The 23124-nt window shown below is 43.3% G+C and overlaps 4 protein-coding genes across 4 annotated transcripts; 1 reads left to right on the forward strand and 3 right to left on the reverse strand.

Moving 5' to 3' along the window:
• Positions 1–223: 223 nt before the first annotated feature.
• On the reverse strand, positions 224–2248 carry nat9 (N-acetyltransferase 9). Its single transcript, XM_083994016.1, has 6 exons — positions 2071–2248; positions 1517–1626; positions 1241–1381; positions 1089–1148; positions 864–958; positions 224–772 (listed from the first exon to the last, which is right to left on the reverse strand). The coding sequence occupies exons 1-6, from the start codon at positions 2145–2147 to the stop codon at positions 623–625; spliced, it is 633 nt and encodes a 210-aa protein (XP_083850142.1). The 5' UTR covers positions 2148–2248; the 3' UTR covers positions 224–622.
• Positions 2249–3045: 797 nt separating this feature from the next.
• On the reverse strand, positions 3046–14133 carry syt15 (synaptotagmin XV; the record flags this gene model as incomplete). Its single annotated transcript, XM_083994084.1, has 8 exons — positions 14099–14133; positions 6686–6896; positions 6045–6184; positions 5019–5311; positions 4544–4711; positions 3574–3682; positions 3301–3483; positions 3046–3191 (listed from the first exon to the last, which is right to left on the reverse strand). The coding sequence occupies exons 2-8, from the start codon at positions 6829–6831 to the stop codon at positions 3046–3048; spliced, it is 1185 nt and encodes a 394-aa protein (XP_083850210.1). The 5' UTR covers positions 6832–6896; positions 14099–14133.
• A 411-nt stretch (positions 14134–14544) lies between these two features.
• Positions 14545–18129, forward strand: LOC311002664 (elastase-1). Its single transcript, XM_083994085.1, has 6 exons — positions 14545–14753; positions 14857–14966; positions 16152–16246; positions 16327–16607; positions 17620–17783; positions 17894–18129. Exons 1-6 carry the CDS (start codon positions 14618–14620, stop codon positions 18071–18073), a joined length of 966 nt encoding a protein of 321 aa, XP_083850211.1. The 5' UTR covers positions 14545–14617; the 3' UTR covers positions 18074–18129.
• A 215-nt stretch (positions 18130–18344) lies between these two features.
• On the reverse strand, positions 18345–22006 carry timm23a (translocase of inner mitochondrial membrane 23 homolog a (yeast)). Its single transcript, XM_083993768.1, has 7 exons — positions 21624–22006; positions 21452–21510; positions 21262–21355; positions 20483–20567; positions 20336–20394; positions 19894–20004; positions 18345–19130 (listed from the first exon to the last, which is right to left on the reverse strand). Exons 1-7 carry the CDS (start codon positions 21727–21729, stop codon positions 19009–19011), a joined length of 636 nt encoding a protein of 211 aa, XP_083849894.1. The 5' UTR covers positions 21730–22006; the 3' UTR covers positions 18345–19008.
• Between the last annotated feature and the right edge of the window lie 1118 nt (positions 22007–23124).

A 23124-nucleotide genomic window follows, 5' to 3' on the forward strand; every position in this document is an offset into this window, starting at 1 on the left:
AAACATTGAACAATGTCTAATTCTTTCATTATCAAAAGACAAAGCTCCGTTTCCCACTCCAAAAGTGTGAACGGTCGGTTTGCCGCCGCCATGTTTGTTTTGCTGTCAGAAACCAGGATAAGGCGTATACATGCCACAGTTCTCCGGGTAACAAAATCGGGTTTCTAAAAACAGGGATACTCAAAAGTTTTAGTCTCTTTTCCACAATCACCATGCAAACAGATCTGTCACATCTGGTTCCTCCTGTAAAAGTGTCCTTGATTGTGTGATTTTTTAAACTTATTTCTGGGCTGTAACTCACTCTTTCACCCTCTGATACCATGATGCAGCTGTGGTGTTTCTGGTTTAGCAGGCTCATGCTGGACCGGTGACAGGTGCGTCTGAAAGTTTTTACTGCAGAAAAGTGGCCAAAATGAGTGTGTTCACCAGAGTTTATACTGTAGATAAAATCCTGTGTCTTCTGCTGAGTCATTTGACCTGGTGTGAATGCTGATTGAAAGGGTTCAATCATTTCCATCGCAGACAGATCAAGATGTTGAAAAGCAGCTTTCCTGTTTCCTCTGGGTGCTGTCACCTTATCAGAAACATGATCCTCTTAATGGCCTCAAGTCTTTAGGATGTTTCACTGTGAAACCTCTTCCTGTCCGTTGCTGCAGGTCTGAGTGTAGTCCTTCTCCTTCATGAATCTCGTGTCGTCCAGCAGCTTCGTCCGAACCGACTCATCCACCGTCATCTCCAGAGTCACCTCTTTGAACACTCGACACACCGACACCTGTTGACGCACACAGGGATGATAATTAGATCAATTTCACAAAGCTTCTCCGTGCTCAGGCCTCTCTCTCTCACACACCTGATCTTCTTACCTCCTGTAGGCCGAGTTTCTTGAACATACCGATGCTGACCTCGTTGTCCAGACCGATTTTGGCTTGAAACTTTTTGACCCCGAGTTTGGTGACTCCTGGTGAAAGACAAGACAACGACACTGATCAGAATCACCCGGCTTCTACTCAAAAGCTTTTTTTTTTACTGAAAAACTTCAGGTGTAAGTTGGTGCAGTTGCTTTTTGCCACAGTGTTATAATAACTCACCGTAGCTCATCATCATGCGTGTCACCTCCTTCCCGATGCCTCGCCCTCTGTAACTGGGCTCTAGTAGAAACAAAAAACTTCATTAGATTATCTGAATTTTTTTTTTGTTTGATGTTTTAAAACCATTTTATGTGATTTTGCATCATCTCCACCTGCTATCATGATCTCCAGCTCAGCTAAGGATGTGTCTGTGGGGTCAGTCAGGAAGATGTTGACATCTCCCACCATGCACTGCTCCTCTTTCACACCGGGCGCCGCCCACTGCTGCTTGTCCAGAATGATGAATGTGCACTCTGGCAAAAATGAAACACAAACAACACAAACAGCTCTGCTTTTTAACAAATCTAAAGGATAACGACCTGAACGTATGAACAAGCCGATTTAACTCTGAGCTTTTATATTAGTGCGTGTTATTACTGAGGCCTCACTGTCATTATCTTCCCTCCAGCTCCTCTGCATGTCGTACTCCTGCTCCAAGGTCAGCGGCTCTGAGGCCGTCAGCTGCTGCAGCTCAGGAGACTTCATCCACTCATGATACCTGACGAATATACAGTAGAGAGATGAATAAGAAAGAAAGAAAGAAAGAAAGGTGGAAAATCCTCTTTCAACCTGATTCAAAGCCTCTTATCACTTTGATTTGAGTTTTTACATTCAAATGTTCCACAATAAAGATCATTAGTACAATTATGGCCATCATCATCATCATCATCATCATCATCATCATCATCATCATTATTTTTGTCAACATTATTATTACTGTCTAATCTGTATTGATCTAGTCTGTGAACACAGATGTGACAAACTGCATTGCAAACTACATTTAACAGAAACTCCATCAGCCAGGGTTAAGTGTTGGATTTAAAACAATAAAAACACAAAGTAAGGAAAAGTTAAGCATAACAATAACAAGGGGAACAAATGACAGCAGAGATAAATTCATGACTGAATAAAAAATAAACACATCAGACTAATCAGCTGTTACCTGGGCACGTGCTCTGCATTATAAGGGACCAACACAACACTGTGTCCCTCCAGTAAAGTGTTCTCGTTTATCTTCATGGCGCCACAACAGATAGAAACAGATAAAACCACCTCTGTGACTGAACACGGGTCTATAGTCTCATCAACACTGATCCATGTCGGTGTCCATGTTGCCAGGTTTCACTTCCTGCTTCACGCTCGTTGGTTCAAACTGCGGCTGCTCCGACTGACGTGAAGGAGGAAGTCTCCACCTGCTGGACACAATGGAGCTGTACACGGAAACAAGTGGATTATAACATGTTAAAATCTGGTTTCAAAGAGATGTAATTCCCAGGAACGACACTTCTTTCTCAGCTCCAAAAAGCTGTAAACATGTACAGGACATTAAATGTAACTGGGATTTTAATATCTGCATTTATTAAAACCAAATTATTACCACTCTTCCCCACACCAGGACAGTTTTCTGGAACAATAACTTGACTATTGATGCCCTGAATTGATTACAAAAGATGTCTTGACTATTTTATCTGTTATTAAGTTATAACAGTGTTAACATCGTGTGCTCTGTTTATTTACAGGGTATTACCACTGATGTATTATGTGTCATATATAGTTTTACCAATTTATACTAAAACTACAGAACATGGATGGATCCAAGACATATATTTTTGACATCCACAGTATGATTTCAACTTTTGTGTGTCTTAATTAAGACATCAGAATATCAGTTTGAATGTTATTTCATAAACAACAATTAGCTTTTCCAAAGGTCAAGGACTTGAAACAGTTTGTAAACATAAGTTAGGGCATGTTAATGTTAATATTCACTTTGAAAATTTAACATATAAAGTTAATATTTTATAGAATTAAACATGATGTAACCTGGGACTATTCCCAGTGAAGGAACTCAAGGATTCTTCAGGTTTTGCAACAGTATATTTTATTTCTTTTTACAATATGTGTAAATGATTCTGGGCTAAGTGGCCCTGCAGAGTTTGTGCCACTGCTTGACCGGCTCCTGCGGCGTGTTGACCATGTCCATCCAGTGCTGCAGCTGCGGGCCCCTGGCGTACATGAAGGGCCCCAGCACGACGACTCCCAGCTGGGCAGGAGGGCGAGGCTCTGGGACAAACATCACGGAGACATACAGTAAACAAACACGTTGACAACACAACACAACAGCACCGCCTCTCTACAGATAATATAATAAAACACCACGTTGACCTCTGACCTGAGCGGACGTCATTCGGCTGCTGCAGCTCGACCCTCAGACAGGCCTCGTCCAGGTGCTGCGAGCGGAGTTTAAAGGTCGTCCTGTGGTCGAAGTGCAGGTCGCTGCCACCTCTCACCGCACAGCTGCGTTTGATCTTCACCACCTGAGCGTGGATCTGTAAACTCACCTGGACACACACACCTGATGCTGAATTATTTACACTGGAAACATGCTCCTCCTCCTCCTCCTCCTCCTCTGTGACCTGGACGACCCCTGACCTCTGACCCCTACCTGTTGCTGTGAGCGGCTGCAGACCTCGGGCCCTCACAACCACCACCGAGAGGCGCTGCAGAGTCGGACTGTAGCAGAGAGACACCTGCACATCACCCAGCTCCGAACACTGAGAGGGAGGACACAGCCAATTACCAGCCTCACTCATACTGTGATATAATATAGGACATATAGTTATGTTGCCACAACCACCACATATACATCCTTTGGATAAATGAAGATGTAATATACAGTGGTAACATTTGCATTATGTACATATAATAAAATGCCTGCATGATCATGTTGCAACCATATATGGTAATGCTATTTATTTATTTCATATGTTAGTTTATTAAAACTGCATATAAATCAAAAACGTGTGTGCTTATGGCAAGGAAAGGCAGCTTTATTTATATACCGTAACGCATTTCATACTGTGGGGCAACTCAGTGTGCTTCACATAAAAACATAACATTTAACAGTAAGAATTGGACACCACATAAAGACATACAATTTAAAAAAAAATTTAAATAAAAGCAACACATCGCATCATTTGCAGATGTGGTGCAACTTCAGTGTGTAATGATATGGATAAAATCCCAAATAGTAAAAATTAAAAACAATAAACATACAATTATAGCAAGAAAAAATAACAAAAGAAAGTAGGCTATAGGAAAAGTAAAAACTAGACTAAAAGAGAGCATAAAATATGAGTTTGTGGCAAGAAATACTGATTTGTATTAAAACAAGGACTTGAGGACTTACAGAAATGTTTTTAACCTGGATTTACCTGGATTGCTGTTTTCTTTGATTAATTTTATTCTGACTTGTGGAAGCCAGATATACTGAGAGGTTTTGGGATGTGTGTGTGTGTGTGTGTGTGTGTGTGTGTGTGTGTGTGTGTGTGTGTGTGTGTGTGTGTGTGTGTGTGTGTGTGTGTGTGTGTGTGTGTGTGTGTGTGTGTGTGTGTGTGTGTGTGTGTGTGTGTTACCTGTGTGTCGTCCTCGGTCTCCAGGTCTCTCCACAGCACCCTGCCGGCCTGGCCGAGCTCCCCCTCCAGAGGGAACAGCACTCTGCCCACTGCGTGACGTTTCCCCTGCTGATCCACACTCAGCACACACACACTCAGGGTGCTGCGCGACACACACACTCTTGACACCTGAGGAGGAAACACACACACACACACACACACACACACACACACACACACACACACACACACAGTTTCCTCAGTACGGACACATTTACCAAATATAGGTGTATTAAAGTTGCAGATGAAGCTTTTCATATGGAAACAAAAAGTGCCTTCAAAAGTGAAATAGCAGCTTTTTATCATTATTGAACGTTATAATAATCATAGTTGTTTATTTTGTTATTTATTTGCTTTTAAATCCGATTTTTTAATTGATGGTTATGATGTAAATTATTATCCCCAGTGACATCATTTCCTGTTTGTAAGCTTTCACCTGGAAGATGAGGCAGTTGTTGAACTCGGGGTCGGGCCCGGTGCCTCGGGCCTTGGCCTGACGGGGCCTCCGGTCGTCGGGGAGGAGCCGGAGCTCCACCAGCGTGACGTTGCCGTGGAAACGCGGAGGCAGGTTACCGAGGCGCAGCAAGGAGACCATGAGCTGCTCGCCGCCGTGCCGGTACTCCACGGAGAAGCAGAGGCGGGTGGCCATGCCGGGCGGCGGGGCCACCACCTGGTTCAGGGGAGGGACCGAGTAGAGACCGGCCAGGACCGTCCCCACAGGGAACCAGCCTGAGGGGGACATCCGATCAATTAATCAATTGATTATTTTGTCTATTAAAGGGATAGTTCAACATTTTGGCAAATTGGCCCAATGCCATAATCTCTGTAGTCATAGCAGTAGGTTTATTACCTTTAATTGTCGGTGCAAGCTATTTTTAGAACGGCGGAGCAGAGCCGCGAGCTGCTCAGAGCTACGCTACGGAGGCTAATGGGATTTCTTGGTTTCTGTCATCAAACGCATCAAATACACAATCCAACAACTCCACAACGCTCTGGTGGACAAGTTGTGACCTGCACATTCACCACGCTATGAGATAATAACAGAACGTTATGACGGAGTTGTTTTAGAGGTAAATTCATGAAAAACCGCTGATGTGCGTTCCCATCGGCAAGCAGTCTCTGCATTTGCCTCGAAAACAACTCTGTCTCCTAACGTTCTGTTATCTCATAACGTGGTGAATGTGCAGGTCACAACTTGTCCACCAGAGCGTTTTGAAGTTGTTGGATTGTGTATTTGATGAGTTTGATGAGGGAAACCAAGAAATCCCATTAGCCTCCGTAGCGTAGCTCTGAGCAGCTCGCCGCTCTGCTCCGCCGTTCTAAAAACAGCTTACACCGACAATTAAAGGTAACAAACCTACTCCTAAAACTATAGGGATTATGGCAATGGGCCAATTTGCCAAAATGTTGAACTATCCCTTTAAATGATATGGAGTCAAAATCAGAGGCTGTAGAGACTCACTCTGCACCGAGAGGGACCCGCGATGAGCCAGGATGTCCCGCCGTGTCTCCAATCTCATCTCCACCTCCTCCTGCTTCTCCACGTCGCCATGTTTTCGTGCAGTGAAACGAGGAGGCAGAGTGAACGGGATCTCACTGGGCCTGTCACACAGAGATACTCGACGTCAATGATGGATATTGACCTTTTTATTTTACATTTACAGAGTTTACACACTTCACAGTTTCTAAAGTCAAGTAGCTTTGCTAACCCGGCCTGGTCCGTCAATTTTTTTATGTCCCCGGAAACACTTTTGTTGTGTTGTAAGGTTTTGTGAATGTGTTTGTCTAATTGATGATATTGTTTTCAGAATTTCAAGCATATTGTATCTTTGCATGTGTTTCCTTATGAGCTGCAATGCACTGAGCCCTCAGGGCCACCGTACTTTGACACAAAAATTACAAAATGTTTAGTCTGGTCACCAAACGTAGAGCAGAAGTGCAACACTGGTAGACCTGACTCTTAAAACACAAACTATGTTGATAACAGACTCAAATCAGCTGGTTTAAATTTTTACTAGTTAGTAGGCTACTTTGCAGATTCTGGTTAATAAAATAGAATAAATCAAAATATATTTAAATGTTTGATGTATGTCTTTTACTAACGTGGCCCAGGAGCACTGAGAGACTAGGATGACCGGAGCAGAGCATGCTGGTGCTGCTGGTACTGAGGGTGCGGTGGAGAGCAGCTCCTGGTATTGACGCTGATGGTTCCTCTTCTTCCTCCACAGGCAGAAAACCATCAGACCCATGAGCAGCAGCAGCAGCGGCAACAGGAAGCCAGCAGACAGACCGACAGCCAGCACCGACCCCTGGTCTGAGCAGATAGACATGCAAACATGCAAACAAATAACGCCTGAGGTCCAGTTTGTGCTAAACAGAGTAAAGTTTGTGCTCACCTGCCATAGAGGAGTGTTTTTTTTTCCGGTTCTCACACCAGCAGGAGGTAAAATGTCTTTGTCTTTGTCACTGTGAAGAAGCTGAAGATACCTCCCACTGCTAAAGTTATTACAGCGACCGCGTTTTACAGTGTGGGAGTCACATCTGGCTGATTCTCACCAAACTGTTATCACACCACACTCATGAACCTTTAAAGGACCAAAACACTCTTTTAGCCCTTTTTGAATTACATGTAGGGCCTACTTACAGTTACAGTTGTAATATATGTACATCTATTTAATTTCTATATATGGCATGCATGTGCATATAAATTAAAGCACATAAAAGTTATGAAAATAATAAATGTATTGTAAAAAATATATATGAAACCTATGATAAAAGGCGGATTAGTGTCTTTCCAAGACATTTTTGCAATATATGCTGTTTTATATTGTTTTGTTACATTGCTCAATTTGAAATATATAACCATGATAAAATAAAATGTATGGGATAGAATATAATGAAATGTAAAATACTATATGTATATCAATTGTAATAAACAATATAAACATAAATAATATTACACTCCAATAACATAGACTCTGTTTATATAGATTACAGATGATTGTGTATTTTTCTTTCCACTCATGTGCAAATGCCCATGTCATGTTATGTTTACTTAAAGGGTCATTCCCTCCTTACTTGTTTATTTACGTATATTATAACAGCCTTGACAGCTGATCTGATCTTAACTCAGATCAAAATGCTCATTAGCCACTAATCCTCCCACTGTTGTTTCACTAACACACACATGTGCACACACTCTGCCTGTCCAGAGATTGGACGGCAGCTAATGAGATCACAATTAATCCTCAGAGCTAAAGACAGAGGGATGGCCCGCTCACACACACACGTACACACACATACACACACACACCTGCACATGCACACAACCACAGACAAAGAGAGAAATCCCCTTATTCACTCTGACGCCAACTCTGACATGACGTCCGGTGAAGAGAGAACAGACGGAGCAGGAGCTCGAGTCCGGGGAAAAGAAAACTGAGTGTGTTTTCAGGCGGTGAGAGCGGCCGAAGACGGAGAAGTTGATCTTCTTAGTGTGTGACTGAGGAAGAGAGTGAGGGATGAGGGGACGAGGAAGGAGAGACGCCATTTAACTCCACCTGCTCTGTGGTCGGGGCAGAGGGCAGAACAGGCCACGAGGCTTCATTAACTCACAGGTGAGAGCTGGTTTTTCTCTTTTATCTGAACATTTGCATTTAAATAAACATCAGATATGTTAATTAGAAGGATTGTTTATTTGTTTTTTCTGTATGGACAAATAATAAAATAACTGTGGCTGAAACAGGACTGTCAGTTTGGGACAGGAGTGAATTCAACATTTTAATATTACTATGATTCATGTGTGTATAGCATTGATCAGAGAGGAGCATCTGAATAATCTCAGTTTTAAAGTCATAAACACAAAGGTAAATGTACATAAAATTATATCAAAAGTAATATTTATTATAACTCCTTATTATCCATTTTTTTCTATATCTCTTTGTCTCTTGTGCTTTTTTGTCTTCTGTGAACTTTGGCCAGAGGCTCCCGTAAATCCGCCTCAATCAATCCACATTTTTATCTCTAACAATCAAATAATCTGGATTGTGTAATCTCATTAGGCTAATCTGGGAGTGCCTGTGAATGTGTGGGTGTGTTGGTGTGTGTGTGTGTGTGCATATGTGTGTGTGTGTCCTGACTGAGCAAAGAAAGAAAAGAAAAGAAAAGAATAGAGGAGGTTGGAGAAGATTGAACAGTAACTGACAGTTACCGACACTCACTGACAATCTTATATTTTGTTAATTTGATATTTACAATAATTAAAATATTAAAACGTATTTTAGTTTGAAGTTTCTACAGGGTCACAGTGAGGACAGGGTGCTAGGCTGCAGTTTCCCTCTGTTTCCAGTCTTTATGCTAAGCTAAAATAGACCAAGCCTACATCGTATTTTGATCAACATTGTGTCTCAAATTATTTATTTTACTAGTAAGATGTGTAATAAGTGCGATAATGTATAGTGAGCAGGATGGACGGCACCCCAACACGAAGCTTCAGGGTTTCAGTCAGACTTACTAGTGAATAAATAATTTGAAGCAGCCCAAATTTCATCCACCTGCCCAATGCATCGTTTAGGTTTTATCCGATACCGGTGCCAAACCGGTACTTTTGAAATGGTTCCCAAACCGGTGCTTAAAGAATGGAAAACATACCAACTTTGTCCCAAAACAGTGCCTTTTCATTTTTAAGGTGTTTTGTGACATGCAAGTTGAACACAATATTAATTTAAATAGCCTAATATAAATATAACCAAAACTGAGAAAAAAAATTAACCAATATAAAAAAATAAAATAACTGTCATAATTATCATAATAAAAACAACAGAGCATGTGAGTGGAGCAGAGGACTGGACAGGTAGTGGTGCAACTGATCGTTGTTGATCCGTGATCCGTTTGGACCGCTCTCCATGGATCGACACGCAAGTGGTCCGTGGATCAGTTGATGAAAAAAAAGTTTTGCATGTACTGTGATAACACCGGACACACCGCCGCAGCTGAATAAATAGGCAATTAAAAAAAAAACTCTGCTTGAGCTGCCGCACACAACAAAAACTGACATGACGACACGTGTAGCGCCACACAGCAACAGAGCTTAGGGGGCGGGAGGTTCAATGGCACCGAAATGAAGCACCGAAATCTGTGTTGCTTTTCGGTCTGGTTACCGTTTACCGTCAGCACCGGTTCCATTACCGAGTATCGGCACCCATCACTACTCTGATGAAATCAAAAGTAGCCCAACTGGGTGGAAAACCGCCCAATCTGGCAACACTGATGATTAGCGTCTTTGTTAGCAGCTAACGGTTGCTACGGTGACCCTGAGAGCTCAAAACACAGCAACAACAGCAGGTTTCATTACTAAACTGAGCCCAGTTGCAGCTACCGAACCCAGAATAATCTATTACGATACTGTAAGTTTACGGATGAATTCAACTGTCTCTGTTTCAGCAGGTCGCTGGTGTTGCCATGGCGAGGCCGGGGCGCCCGGCGTCGGAGAGCTACCAGCGGGTCTCCTGCTCCGTCAGTCAGTCGGCGTCCTGCTCCAGCAGCAAGGCCGGGCTGCTGGGGCGGGAGGAGGAGGAGGAGGAGGACGACGACAAGGCGCCCATCTTCTCCCTCTCGAAGAGCTCCATGGACGTAGTCACGGCGACGGGCCCGCCGCACAAGCGGGACCCGGCCTGGACCCGGATGGGCCTGCGGCGCAGCTCCAGCGCCAGCACGCACTCGGAGCAGAACTCGGCGCTGCTGCAGCAGATGTATCCGCACATGTGGGAGAACCAGAACCAGAGCCAGAACCAGCTGCCGCTCTCGGCCCAGAACCTGAACGGCGGGCGGCTCGCCGACGTGCAGCGCTGGAGCGTCTGCAGCGGTAGCACGCAGAGCCGCAGCAGCACGCCAGACACGATCATATGGAGAGGAGGGAGCTCGCGTCCCTGCAGCCTGTGGAGCCAGGAGTCGGTTGCACCCAGCTCCCCCATGTCCATACTGACCTCGCCCACCACTCCCTCGCCGTTCGTCTCCCCGCTGCAGACGCCGACTCTCCTACCGCCTCCAGATCTCCTCCCGCCTCCGGCTTCACCGCTCGCCATGTGCACGGATCGGGAAGAGGACTTGCCCGTGTCCTCGTCCGCGCCCTCGCCCCTGCCGCCTCACAGCTTCTCGCCCGTGCCGCCGTCGACCTCCCCCGACCCGCTCCAGCTCACCGCCGCCGCCACCACGGAGGACGAGAGCTTCCTGGAGAACAATCTACTCACTTTCCAGTTCCCCTCGCCGATCCCGTCTTCTGTTAGTTTAGCGGAAACCGACGCGCCACCGTCAGAAGTTGGGAGTCTCGTTGAGGAGGAACCAAACGATCCTGGAGACCAAGAGCTACCAGAAGGAGGAGGAGGAGAGGAGAGTCCAAAGCAAACGTCGACGCCTCCTCCTCCTCCTCCAGGAGAGGGAGAAGAACCAGGAGGAGAACCAGGAGAAGAACCAGGAGAAGAACCAGGAGGAGAACCAGGAGGAGAACCAGGAGGAGAACCAGGAGGAGAACCAGGAGAAGAACCAGGAGGAGAAGGAGCCTCTGTTTGTCGTCTTGAGCTCCCGTGGCAGTCGGAGCTGATCTGTCCAGCAGGACGAACTTGGAGGTCGCCGCTTGTTTCCTCCTTGAGCGACTCGCCGTTGGGTGAACGCTGCTGCCGGTGCAGAGACGGCATCATCACCACCACCAGCACCATCACCAACGACGACGACGACGAGGCCCCGAAGACGGAGGAAGGTACGGTGACGTCTCGGCTGGAGCTGGTGGACGCGGAGGTGCAGACGGTCTCTCCCATCGCCTCCTGGTGGGACCTGAGGAGGGACGTGTCCGCCACGGGCTCACACTCCATCCTGGGGTCTCCTCCCGGCTCGAGGCTCAACCTGAAGTCGTCCGTGGGGTCCGCCTCCAACCTGGTGTCCCCGTCTTCCAGCATGTTCGCGGGCAGCAGCGGCGAGGAGGAGGAGAAGGAGAAGGAGAAGGAGAAGGAACGAGGGGACGACCCGACTTGGGACGTCGACTCCTCCAACTCCTTCCACGACCTGGAGAGGAGGAGGTCCTGTCTGAAGATCCAGGGCGAAGACCGGGACGAGCTGGGGAGGCGGAGCAGCATGAAGCAGGTGCAGTGGGACGAGGACGGGATGACGTGGGAGGTGCACGGGGCGTCGGTGGATCCAGAGGTGCTGTGCACGGCCATAAAGAAACATCTGGAGCTGCAGAACAGCCCGCGACCCCCGAGGCGCTCCTCGAAGAAGAAGAAAGCTCCGAAGCCGCCGATCGTATCCAGCGTGGTGATGAAGGCCTTGGCTCCTGCTGAGCCCGAGAACCCGCCGCCTGTGGTCGCCGCGTCATCGGAGGCCGAGGGCGTGGAGGCCGCGGAGCCACAGGGAGGAAAGGAGCCGATGGAGGAGGAGGAGGAGAAGAAGGGAGGAGGAGGAGAAGGAGGAGGAGGCAAAAAGGAGGAGACGGTGGAAGCTGCTCGGAAGATCAGCAGAGCAGAAGGAGAAGACGCCAAAGGAGAAGAGGAGGAGGTGTACGGCGAGGAAGGCAGCAGCCACCCAAAGTCCCCGTCGTCGCGTGGCGGAGCGCTCAGCCGCAAGAAGAGTGTGATCCGGTCGCTGAGGACGGGCTGGTGCGGAGGCTCCAGGAAGGCAGCGAACTGATCGAGTGAAGCCCATTGGTTATCAATAGCTGATCAATCCATCATCGACTATAACAAACTCTTATCCTGCTGTTGTCTAGATTTTATTTTCATCGTTGAGTAAAAAAAAAAGCTGCAGATGAACTCTTAGACAACTTTTCTCTGTTTCCACTGTTTAGAAAAAACAACCACCAACACGTTTGTTAATGTAGATGTTCAATAAAACCAGAATCTGTCTTTGTATTTCTGTTGTTCTGCAAGTTTTTGTTTCATTTGTGGACATTGTTATAAAAAGAAAAACATAAACAACTAATTGCAAAAGCTTTTCATATTTCTGTATGTTAATTTATGTTATTTATTATCATATATTAAAGCCTGATAAGATACAGGGTTTTTGAGTGATTGATGAGTTTGTTACAGGGAGACATTACACAGTAAAAACAACTATGTATAGACCTCATTTACATAAAATACCTCATCTTTGAGCTCAAATTCAGTCCAGTTTCTGTTTTCAAACTGTTTACACTGTGTGACTCGTCAAATTTAACTATAGATGCTATAAATTTGAATAAAACACCAAAAAACCCAAAGAAAATAGTGATCAGTGTATGAGGAGCGAGTTTTTTTTTGGTTCTGATGTTTTTAACCTTCACATCCGAGGGATTTTCTAAGCAGGACAAAAAAAAAACACCCAACTGAGTCTGAACTCTTCCCTCTCTCTGACCCAAACCGTCCCCTTTCTTCCCAAACTAACTGAACTCAAAAACACACACAGGGAGAGAGCGGAGTTGTACGTAAACTTGGTGAACCACCACGGTGCAGAGATGTGACCATTCAGGCGCTGCCATTCACATGAGCGGGCACATTCTCTCTCATTCACCACAGTGAAAACAGCTCAGCTCGCTAGTGGCTTCCACTGCAGCTACTGTTGTCATATTTTCACAGATGTGTGTGTGCGTGTGTGTTTGGAGCAGGCGGTCGCTCTTCATCTGTTTATTCCATCGTAAAGAATATGAACATTGTTAAACTGTACGATTGATTTAACCAGGTTTTTAGGGGCTTTAGTGGAAATGTCCCAGAAAATAATGTCAACAGTTTCATTTGGGACTATTCCTTATGTACACTGTGTAAAAAAAAAAAAAAAAAACAGTCATAAGAAGTCCTGAAAATCCTGTAGAATTTCAAACCTTTTTTTTTTTTTTTTTTTTTTTTACAGATTTTTTTGTTGTGGTTAAATTTCACAAGGCTGAGGCTTAAATTGTTCATCAGTTTATTCCACAGTTGTGCTTAGAATACAAAGAAAATTAATAAAATATATTGAGAAAAACTGCAAAAAAGTTTTTGTGTTTTCTCCAGCTTTTAACATTAATACATTTTTATTTTAAAAAAGTTTGATTTTTTTTTTTTTTACAGGATTTTTCTGTTGCAGTTTTTTTTTTTTACAGTGTAGGGAAACAAAATGTGTTTTAACATATATATATATATGTTTTTTTTTAACATATATAAATAATATAACAATGTTAAGCATAATGTATCTATAGTTTGTATTTTCATACTTACTTAATGATGGATTCAGCATTTATCAGATTTTGTTGATCCAGAGTTTTAAGCATTTACAACTGAGTCTATAAATTACATAATAATAATTACCATCAGTGTAGTAAGAATGTTTTTAAAATGTGTAGTTATTACAAAGTGTTACCAGAATAAAAATGATTATTATAGCGTTAGATCTAATAACAATAACACAAAAGCAGCATATATTATTTCCCTTCACTCTCTTCAGTAGAAACAATATTTGTATGTTTCGTAATAACTAACTCTCAACAGTGTGTAGTTACGATAAAGTGTAACCTCCTACCTTTAACATGAGTGAATGTCCAAACGAGCCCTGTTCGGTCTCACGTATTTTCTACTGAGTCATGTTTACACAGGTCGAACTAGATGTGGGATATCGAAGATAAAAAGGTCACGCTCAGGTCACTATGTCACCGCTGTAACGCATGTGACATAATGTGTTGTTTGTTGTTTGTTTGTGTACACCAACGCCTGCGCTGCCTTTGTCCTGTGTTGCATGTCCGTGTACCGTGACCATACTATATGTATGTGAAAGTGCTGATGGGACCCCCACCCGCCCGCACGCACCCGAAATCCCCTTTTTTCTCTCAGCTGCAGTGGAAACTCAGAGCTGCAGGAGAACAATCCAGCGCTCGTCCTTTGTTGTGACACTGCTCATTGTCCCTGGAGTTGTGTTGTGTTGTGTTATGTGTGTGTGTGCGTACTATAATGTGTACCTGTGTACAGACATCTGTGTGTGCTCGCTTGCGGCCTGGTATAAATAGCGTGTGGTGTTTGCCGGCGGCTGATTCTGTGGAAGACGATGGCTGCACCGGGACCTCCTCCTCTGCTCCTCCTGGTGACTGTGCTGCTGCCGCTGCTCTTGAGCAAGGCGTCGCTGCCTGCAGCCGCATACACACTGACGCCCCCCGGACGACAGCACAAAGTCCTCCACCTGGGTGAGGGGGAAAACGCACACACATACAGACACACACGTGACAAAACGTGGAGGATCCCGTGTCTGTCCTTGTATTTTTACCTGTGGTGCTTCTCTCCTCCTAGACTGGCCCAAGGATTGTGGGATGGCCTATTTCAAGCCCAACATGGCCGAACGGATCGTGTCTGGGAACGAGGCCAGACCTCACTCGTGGCCGTGGCAGGTCTCTCTGCAGGTAAATCTACATCAGGTTCAGTTTGTTTGTTTGTTTGTTTTTTTTAAAGGATCTGGAATCACGGACACTGAGGCTGGATTTCACCAGTGGGGTTTAATTTAACCTGAGATTTAGCTCTAATCAGAGTTTAGTAAAACTTGGTTTAAAAAAAAGACACATGGACCAATCACACTGTTTTTAAAGATAAAACACATGATTATCTTGTAAAACATGAGGCACTGTTATAGATTAAACTAGTTCCTGATCAGGTGCAACATTTATATTCTGCCTATATATATAGTCTTTATATTTAAACCAATCTTTATCAGTAGTAATCAAACAGTAACAAAATGCTTGAAAACCATATAACAATATACGATGAAAAAGTAAAGTGTGCGTTATTAATATTTGTGATTTAAATGCTTTTGAAAATAATAAATGCAAGATTTTTATTTATATGAGCTCTATTGTGTTTTTTGTATTTTTACTAGTACAATTTTAGTAAAAAAAAAAATCAAAGTAAAAGATGAAATACTTAACATAAAGTATGAAATTATCACCTAATATCTGCATTATAGTCCACATTCAGTCGACTTTTACCATTTATTTTGTAATTTGATGGTCAATACACAAAAAAAACATTGTTTTTCAGTGAGGATATTATTTTTGAAACCACTGCAGCTGTGCCACTCTTTGCATTATTGTAGTGATCATGGTCAAAATTAACCACAGATGCTATAAATTTTAATAAAACCCCCCAAATTAAGCCAACCTCAGTCACACCATTTCCAATAAACTCAGTTAAGTAAAGAATTTAAACTGAATTTAATCAATACGGACAAGGGTGAATATCAAAATTAAAATGAAATGAATAAATTGTTAAATAAACATATGATGATGAGGTGATGGAACCAACATAAATTTGAAAGAAGTGATGGAGGAAAACATTACATTTCAAGTCAACTAGAAAAGTACAAAGGTGTGATTCTGGGCTACTTTTACACTGTAATCTGTTTTTCATTTGTGTGTTTGTCATTTTTGCCTTTTGTCACAGTCAAAGTTTTAGTGTTTGTGACTTTTGAACCTCTAGAAGAAGCAAAAAAAACTCATTTCTGGAGCAAGTTTGTAGAGAAGTTTTGCAGAAATGTGTTGTAGCAGTTGTTAAAAAACTTGAGACTCACTGAGGTGTGTTTTTGTGTCGACCAGGTTCGTCCCAGGGGAAGTAAACACTACATCCATGTGTGTGGAGGAACTCTGATCCATAAGAACTGGGTCCTCACTGCCGCTCACTGCTTCCAGAAGTAAGAAAACATTAAGTTGTGTCTGAGTGTGTGTGGAAGTTGTGATTAGACTGTGACTCAAACCTCTCGGGGCCTCTCAGGGGTAAAGCCGAGGACGCCGGGAGCTGGAGGATCATTCTGGGGAAGCACCGGCTGAAGCGCTCCGAGACCGCGGAGAGGATTTTCCCGGTGAAGAGGATCTACCGGCACGAGAACTTCCGTTATCCGGCTCACAGCGAGCTGGACTACGACATCGCCCTGGTGAAGGCCGGCACCGACATCGTCCCCTCCAACTTCATCCGCTACGCCTGCCTGCCGCGCAAGCAGACCAGCCTGAAGCCGGGGCACTACTGCTGGGTGACGGGCTGGGGAGACACCCGGGGTGAGTGGGGGAGGGGACGGAGGAGGAGGAGGAGGAGGAGGAAGAGGAGGTGGTGCATCTGGAGGAGGAGTTCATGTGCAGCTTTAAATTTGTTTTTCAAGGCTTAAAATTTAGAATATTGAAGATTTTATTACTCAAAAAAGTTTGTTTAAAATCAATTTGTCAATTTGTGTGGAAGCACAGAGATGCTGTTATTATCTGAAATTTAACCACAATGCAATATTGAATTGGTAGTGTTGACTTTTCACTAAATTTATCTGCTAATTAATTATGTCTGACTTATACACAACGCATTTTCTATTTTCAAATTGGACAAATGAATAAAATAAAGTTAAATTTGAAAAAGTGGATTCAATTTAGATTCAATTTCAAATTTGAATGACAAATAATTACATCCTTTGTGCCACCATAAGAATAGACCAAATGAATAGAACAGTGGTATTTGTGTTGATTTGTTTTGTTTTCCCCCTTTTTCTGTTTGTTATGATGTAAATAAAAAGAAAATGATAAAGATTTTGACAAGATGCTGGCACTAGATGAAAAGTCAAGTAGCTACCGGTCTGTGAGAGGAACTGTCCAGGAAACGTTACAAGACAGAGTTGTTTTAGAGGCAAATGCAGCGACTGCTTGCTGAAAAACGGGAACGCGCATCAGCGGTTTTGCATGAATTTACCTCTAAAACAACTCTGTCTGGTAACGTTCTGTTATTATCTCATAGCGTGGTGAATGTGCAGGTCACAACTTGTCCACCAGAGCGTTTTGGAGTTGTTGGATTGTGTATTTGATGAGGGAAACCAAGAAATCCCATGAGCCTCCGTAGCGTAGCTCTGAGCAGCTCACGGCTCTGCTCCGCCGTTCTAAAAACAGCTCGCACTGACAATTAAAGGTAATGACTCTACTGCTATGACTACAGGGATTATGGCAATGGGCAAATTTGCCAAAATGTTGAACTATCCCTATCGCTGTGATCTAAAAATGTATTTATCAATCTGCTCTGTCAAACATCTTCCAGGTGGGAAGGAGAACGTGTCTCTGGCTGAAGCCTTGAACCAAGCTCGACTCCCCATCATCGACTTCAAGACCTGCCGGCAGAAGAAATTCTGGGGCGACCGTGTCCGCGACTCCATGATCTGTGCTGGGTTCAGAGATACAGAGGATCCACCTGCTGCATGCCAGGTAGGAACCACCGGATAAACCGACCTTTTACCTTGTCAAACCGGTTGAATCAATCACTAAAACATGGCGTTGTTGTCGTGTGTTTCCTTTCCTCCTTTTGCTCCTCTTAGGGCGACTCTGGCGGCCCTCTGCTGTGCCAGCTGGGGCGGGACCGCTGGGAGGTGCACGGCGTGGTGAGCTTCGGGCCCATCGGCTGCACCGTGGAGAACAAGCCCAGCGTGTTCACCCGCACCGCCGCCTACATCCCCTGGATCGAGGCGACACGCATCAGGGACTTCTTCCTGCACTGAGCGGGACCACGTTGACTCAGCGCCGACAGCAAACATAAGCTCTGCTCCGTTTTACGTCCGACGTCCACACACGACTCCACGCTATGTTTTTTTTGTTTTCGCCATTTCTGGAACCTACGCAAACAACCACTTCAAGTTGTAAATAGACGTTCTGAATGTGCCATTATTATTTTATAACACAGCATAATCTACAGTTTACACTTTTGCAAAGTTGGGACCCTAGTTTTTACTTTTACATCCAATAAAACTGGTGAAAAGCAAAAAAAAATCTTTCCAATTTTTTTTTATTTGTTTTTGATACAGTTGTTTTTTTCTTTAATGGAGACACATTAATAGTAATTAATGCACTTCCAGCACAGCTTTACAGCGACTTCTTCTCACACAGTAAAACAAAACCCGCCGCACGCAGACACGCTTCAATAAATTACAAGAGTAGAACTGACCGAGAGGTTTTTGTTCTGCGTTCGCACGTCTCGCTCTTCTGCACCAGAAGAGTCTTTCAGTCCAGTGGTGAAGCTCACACCAGATGTCTGACAAATCATATACGTACATCACCCGTTACGATGTCACGGGTTCACTGATTTCAAAAACTAAGACTAACAAGCCTCCGATCAACAATGATAAAACAGCTGACACGCCTCTGTGGGACTTCCCTCGACAGGAAAACCTCAGAGGATAAATATTACGATGGAATTTAACTTCTTTTTCAGACGCATCCCAGAAAGCTCCAGGAAGGGAAAGTGTCTCAATAGTGGCGGTGGTGTTGGTTGGTGGTGGTGGTGGGGGGGGACCAGCGAACTGGGGCCACCTCACACTTCCCTGGAGAGCAAGCACACTGCTTTTGACCAGAGTCTTTATTCCTGTGGTGAAAGGCTGCGTCCTTGAGGGAGATATTTGGCCCCGGTGGTGTTGAAGTATGAAGACGAGGTGACGGGTCAGTAGAGCCTGGAGGACGGGGGCGGGGAGCCGGTGAGGTGGTCCCAGTTGTTGTAGAGAGCGTAGGCACCAGACAAGGCTAATCCGACCAGACCGCCGCGGGCGATACCCCTCACTCCACCTGTGAACGCACAACAGGAGCAGGATGATGAGTGGAAACAATCTGACAAACAGATATAAAAGCAAATCATTCTGACTTTTTAACCGCAGCACAACAGGTTTTAGCCTACCTGTATTTTATAACACTGTCAAGTTAAGCTGCGCAATTAAATGCAACGTTGAAAAGCAAGCAAACAAACAAAAAAAAACATAATATCCAAATCTCAGAAGCTGCAATTTTTTTTTCTCCGCTGAAGATAAAATGTGTGTGTTGCTATGAAAACACTCTGGACCATATAATATTCTCAAAATGTGCTGTAATCAAGCATGTTTGGTAAAAAAGCCAACAAAAATCACATCAACAACTTTGTATTTTTTTGAAGTTAAAATGAAAAGTAGTGACCTTTCACGCTAAAATCAAAACATCTGCTCAAATAATCACAATATGATGTTTTTTGCAGATCGCGCAGCTTTAACTGACTGTTGCCTGGATAAAACAAGCCGTCTTCAATACTTTTTAGATAAATAAACTGAAAATGTAATATAATATACATAATATATTAATTACACAGATTATCCATTAAAGGAAAATAATCTTTAGCTGTTTAAATTTAATGATTTCACTTGTCGTTGTTTTTGGATGAGGTTGTGAACTCTCAACAGATGACTTATGAAATCCAGATGTCGTCTTGTGCGATTTAATACACATGTGAAAATACTTAAAACACACACACAGCGCACACTGATGGCTGATATACGAGTAGGGCGTAAAAAATAAAACTTACTTCCTGATTTAAAAAGCATCCCAGTTAACGTCCCAGCAGCCACTGTGTTGAGGTCATCCTCTGCTCCTCTGGCCTTTTCTATGGCCACGCCGAAAACACTGTACAACAACGCTGCAGAGAGGAATTCACAAAGTTTAGTTAAGGGCAGGAAAACTGTGATTCAAAAGAAAGAAACTCAACAAAACCAAAATCAATCAATCTGCACTGACTTTTTTATTTAATTCTAATAAACCAAGTCACCTCAGTCACTTTAATAAACTCTTTATATTATATTATAAGTATTTTTGTATTGCTGCCATATGTTTATTCATTAAGTATCCATCTATCTATCTATCTATCTATCTATCTATCTATCTATCTATCTATCTATCTATCTATCTATCTATCTATCTATCTATCTATCTATCTATCATAAGTCCCTATGATCTTTTTTCTGACTCACCGACTGAGCCCAGAGAGTTGGCCCATGATGCACCCTGCCTGGTCACCATGTTGAGGATCCTGTGGAGACGAGGAAAAAACATTTACTTATAGGACGGGTCAAGACACCGGGCTGCTGCAACAGGAGGAGCTTTGTTTCAATACTCACTGTACGTTGCGGGGTTTGGACCACGCCATGTCGCTCGTCTCCTTCAGGCCCATCCTGAGACCGTTCACCGCTCCAAACGCTGCTCCTGAAGCCAGGACAAAGAAAGAGAGAGCGGCGGTGAATGATTAGCTAAAGAAACTTTCAGCCATTTCTGTTTAGGTTATGATTATTTAAAGTGTAATTTCAAATAACCAAATAGATCTGCCACTATAACAGCTTCACTTCTTTAGGAAAAGTTTCCATGAGATGTTTGCAACCAGCTGAGGAGAAGCATTTCCTTGTGGACGAGGGTGTTGTTGTGTTTTTGATTGTTTTATATGCTGGTTATTGTGTCTCCAAGACCACGTTTCATGTCTGTTTTGAGCATGTATGCAATTGTTTGTCTTTGGTGAAGCTGTCTTGAGTAGAACTTCCTCAAACTGTCATGGACAAATATTATTACCTAATACAAATGTGTGCTGAAGCATTACAATTTACACAAATCAAGACAATTTTGCTGAAAACATATAAACACAAGCTAATGTTGCTACATCATGCTCTAACAAACATTACTTTAGTCTCATCTGCTGTGATGGAAAGTAATTTATTTGCATAATGGCATTTACCACAACTTCAAACTTCTAAAACTATTGCTCAGTTATTAAAACGTCATTATTCATTTTCTGTTGATCTGTTAATAGCCTAAATGTTGCAGCATTTACATTGTACCATATATAAATGTAAAATATGAGGAAGCTGTGTGTCACTATGGAAGTTGCAGGTGTTTCATTGTTTCTTACCTGTCATACAGGAGCCTCCGATGGTGAAGAAAGCCAGTTCAAACCTCCCTCTTGTTTTATTGGCACCTGTGGGTAGAATGAACTCATCTGTGTCCTGAAAGAAAACAAAAAACAAACAAAAAAACAAGTTTAGGTCACAGAAATGAACGAAGACGTGAATTTGCTACACAACTCTGCTGCTTCATCTCACCTGGACCAGGTAACGAGGGTCGACGTTCAGGTAAGGGGACAGAGGGCTCATTCCCGTCACTGAAATCACATTATAACACATCGTTACCATCAGTTATATCATAAAACTGAATGTAAGTTACCGTTGTTAGCTCTGAAGCTAACCGAGGCTACAGCAGGTTGGTGACACTTACAGGGGACACCGGCCAGCTCCGTGTTGGAGTACTCCGGTCCTCCGCCTCCAAAGAGACCCCCGAGGCCTCCTTTCATCCCCCCCGATCCTTGCGAGTTGTTGTCCATGGTTTTTATCTGTTTGTTTGTTTCACCTGGAGAGAAAACTGGAGGCTAACGCTACCTGGCTAACGTTAGCTGTGTCGTAACTCTGGACGTAACTCGGGGCGACGAGCTGCTGGATCCACCGACACCGACACCGACAGAGACGGTCCTCACGGTGTGTGTGTATGTGTGTGTCCGAGGCGGATTTAACGAGAGAAAACGCCGTTTGTTTCTTAACAAATTAGTTTACTCGTCTTTGCATCATACCCCTGACCTCCAGCTTCCAGCCGCATGCTCTGCCGTAAAGTGACGTGACGTCGAACGCTGCTCTGCGTCATTGCGTCACAAAACAGATTATAAAATGTGAAAAACAATGATACTCGCGTAAATGTTTATTTAATTTGTTGATTTTTTTTTAGTTTGTAGTTTATTAAAATGTGAAAATAGACTAATAAAACTCGTTGAGCTGACGTTAGTAAGTCCGACTTTTTTACGACACTTAAACAGATCCGGGATCTGTTGATTTAACTCAAGGGCAAACAAAGTGAAGGAGATACAACAGTTCAAAACTGACCTGGAAGCGGGGGACACTTTATAATAATGTAATATTTATTTATTTTATTTTATTTGTCACATATAATTACAAGAAATTACAGTGAAATTCTTATGTAGCTACCTTTTGGTCATTGCATAAAAGTACAAGTAGGCCTACAAGAATATAAAATAAAATATTTAAAAGCAATAGAAGAGGTAGTAGTGCATTTAAAATAAAAAAAAATACTAGAGATAAGTGCAAATATAGCGTAGCCTATATAATTACTTATCCTCATCCTCTCACTTTATATGTTATTGGCTAATTTGGTTGACATGTTGTTTTCATCTAGTGAAAAATAAAGTTAGCAGCTATTGCCATTGTCATTTTTAATTTCCCCCTCACATTAGATTGTTGGATTGATTCCCAAACTCAGCAGCTGGTGTAACTCACTTGGAGATTTTCATTGAGTTTCTCTCGTAACAACCACCTGCTAATACATTTGTCATTAGATTGGCCAAAGCAATTCACATTTTTACACTTCTATGACCTTTTCAGTTCTCACAATCTGACAATATCACCAGTCTGACTTACTCCAGGGACAAAAATCTTAAGGGGACAAAAGAAGACAAAAACAGGAAATACTCACATTTTTGGCATCTGCCGCACTCACTAAATTTCTGTCGCTCATCTCAGTGCCATTTTCACATGCTGTTTTCTCCCACGCACACAAATGTACCATATGTCCGTGTATCCACTTTCCATATATCACATAGGCCTATTGAATAAAACATGAATGTGAAAATTCGGGTATGTATAAAACCAATCAGATGTTGGAACATTTTGATTATGAATATGTGTGTGTGCTAATATTGTAGACAAATGTC

Source organism: Trachurus trachurus (genome assembly GCF_905171665.1).
Source record: "Trachurus trachurus genome assembly, chromosome: 19".
NCBI classification, from domain to species: Eukaryota; Metazoa; Chordata; class Actinopteri; order Carangiformes; family Carangidae; genus Trachurus; species Trachurus trachurus.